The 2,189-nt window shown below is 53.1% G+C and overlaps 1 protein-coding gene across 1 annotated transcript; it reads left to right on the top strand.

The window, feature by feature from the left end:
* The first annotated feature begins 233 nt into the window (after positions 1 to 233).
* On the top strand, positions 234 to 2,189 carry LOC123867724. Its single transcript, XM_045909900.1, has one exon. It carries the CDS (start codon positions 234 to 236, stop codon positions 2,187 to 2,189), a length of 1,956 nt encoding a protein of 651 aa, XP_045765856.1.

The following is a 2,189-nucleotide window of genomic DNA, read 5'->3' as shown; positions in this document are numbered from 1 at the left end:
TTCCAATCTCTTACAGTTAGCCCCCGAGTTCGGGCCTTGGACTTGACGAGCACTATCCTTCGGCCCATCACACTTGACCAAACGCGACCGTAACGACCCCTTGACCTTTGTGTCCCCGGATTCCGATCGGTCTTTAAAACATTCTTGACGAAATTACCTTAAAATCGCGAGCGTGACGGTGCGCTACGGCGCCAAATAAAAACCGATTTTATTAGTAGCTATTTTACTACTAGATGTCTGCAACAACATCGTCGAGCGTCAGCGGGCGGGCGACGGCGAAGCCGTGCTCGCCAGCAAAACAAACAAGGAGGCTTGCCTCTATGGTACGTAGAGCTAATACCAAGACTTCCAAGGGAATGGCCTCCTCAAAACGGCCAGAGCGGGACCCTACGCCTGAGCAAGCCCCGCCTCTCAGGCTGAGGATCCCTGCCCCTTCGGAGGAGGACACCGACCGAGACGGAGGCACGTGCACCTCATCACCTGGTAGCGTTGGCTTTGAGAGCGCAGCTGAATCTCCAGTGGCTCAGGCGATAGGCGACTCCACAGAAGGGATCCCTAGTTCCGCAGAGTTCAGGAGTGCGGAAAGCTCTCCACAAACTGAGGGCAGTAGGGCGCGCAGAGGTAGTGAAGGTGACATTTTTCACACCACCTCTACTCCAATTCCGATAATAGAACCTGGGACGTCACCGGCCAAGCCACGGTCGGAGTCTTCCTTGCTGCGTATCAGAGCGCAGCTGAGAGCAGCGGCTGCAGCCGAGATAGAATGCAGTGTCCGGCAAGCCGAGGAGCCGGCAGATGAGGCAAGGGATGACTCCTTCATGTCGGATCTGTCAGCCGTCGGTGGAGGGGCGCTGCATGATATGCCTCGCCTTGCTAATACTCTCCTTCAGAAAACAAAAACCAGGCTGGAGGAGAGTAGAAACTTGCATAGAGACATCAGGGAGGATGTCATTAGCGGCTTGCACGGCCTCCAAGAAATGATCTTGCGCTTGGCAGACTCTCGTAACCGACATATTGCTGAAAAAGAAAAACAGCGGGCCGGATACGAGCGACGGCTAGCGCAAATGGAGGCCAAGCACGGTGCCTCACTCCTGGAAGTAGACAAAAGACATCTGGAGCTGATGGCTGAGGCTAAGCTCAAAATAGAGCACACGTTTAAAGAAGTCGAGGCAGTCAGACACTTGGTTTATGAGTTACAGGACCAGGTAAAGAAATATAGTGTGGGAACCGACCCAACGGCGCCATGCCCCGTCCTGGAGATGCGCAGGGTCCAAGAGGACATAGCAGCACTAAGATTGGACGTGGGAACGCTCACTATGACCCTTGAGGAGAATAAGGTGCAAGAACCAAGGGTCACTGAGCAACCGCAAGGAGCACCGTGGGCCCAGAAAACATTTGCAACAATATTGAAAACACCTAAGCCGTCGACGCAGACAGGGCCGAATTTCCCTCTGCTGGTGGAGTCCGCCGACCCCCGGGATACCAGTGACGACGTAGTTAAAGCAATTAAATCAAGCGTAGACGTCATTGGACTAGGGGTTGGGGTCAGCTCCATCAGGAGACGGAAAAACCAAAAAGTGGTCCTGACCTGCGACTCAGCTGAAGGCAGGTCTAAGCTGCAAACAGCGCTGAAAGACGCCTCTCAAAAGTTAACTGTGGCGCAAATTACAACCAAACGCCCGCTCCTAAGGCTTCCAGGGGTCATTAACGACACTTCGGATGCACAGGTGGTGGAAGCGATCATGAGGCAAAATACAGGGACTCTGGGGGAAGCAGTGTTGCTGAATGAAAATATCAAAGTAGTGAGGAGAACTAAAGGGAGAACCAAAGACATTAGTAATGTCATAATCGAGGTCTCCCCTGGTCTCTATAAAACTCTCCTGGACATGAGATTGAGAATTGGCTATCAGGTGATTGTAGCACAAGACCAATCACCGATAGTCCAGTGCTACAAGTGCATGGGCTTTGGGCACTTCTCGAAGGAGTGCCGGGGTGAGGAGTCGTGCGGACATTGCGCGGGAAGTCACGACACGCGGCACTGTCCGAGAAGGGCGGAAACCCCTATTTGCATAAACTGCTCAAACAAAGGGGAAAAGCCAGAGACCTGCACCCACGGAGCGTATAGTCAAAGCTGCCCGGAATGGCAGAAATGGGACCGAATAGCTAGAAGTTCGGTCTCATATTGCTGA

The sequence above is a fragment of the Maniola jurtina genome, chromosome 8, assembly GCF_905333055.1.
Source record: "Maniola jurtina chromosome 8, ilManJurt1.1, whole genome shotgun sequence".
Taxonomy (NCBI): domain Eukaryota; kingdom Metazoa; phylum Arthropoda; class Insecta; order Lepidoptera; family Nymphalidae; genus Maniola; species Maniola jurtina.
Note: the sequence above shows the minus strand (reverse complement) of the source record. Positions and strands in the feature narration are given on the sequence as shown.

What these genes read in the sequence shown, in the direction of transcription:
- LOC123867724 (XM_045909900.1), top strand. Translation starts at nt 234, where the DNA reads ATGTCTGCAACAACATCGTCGAGCGTCAGCGGGCGGGCGACGGCGAAG.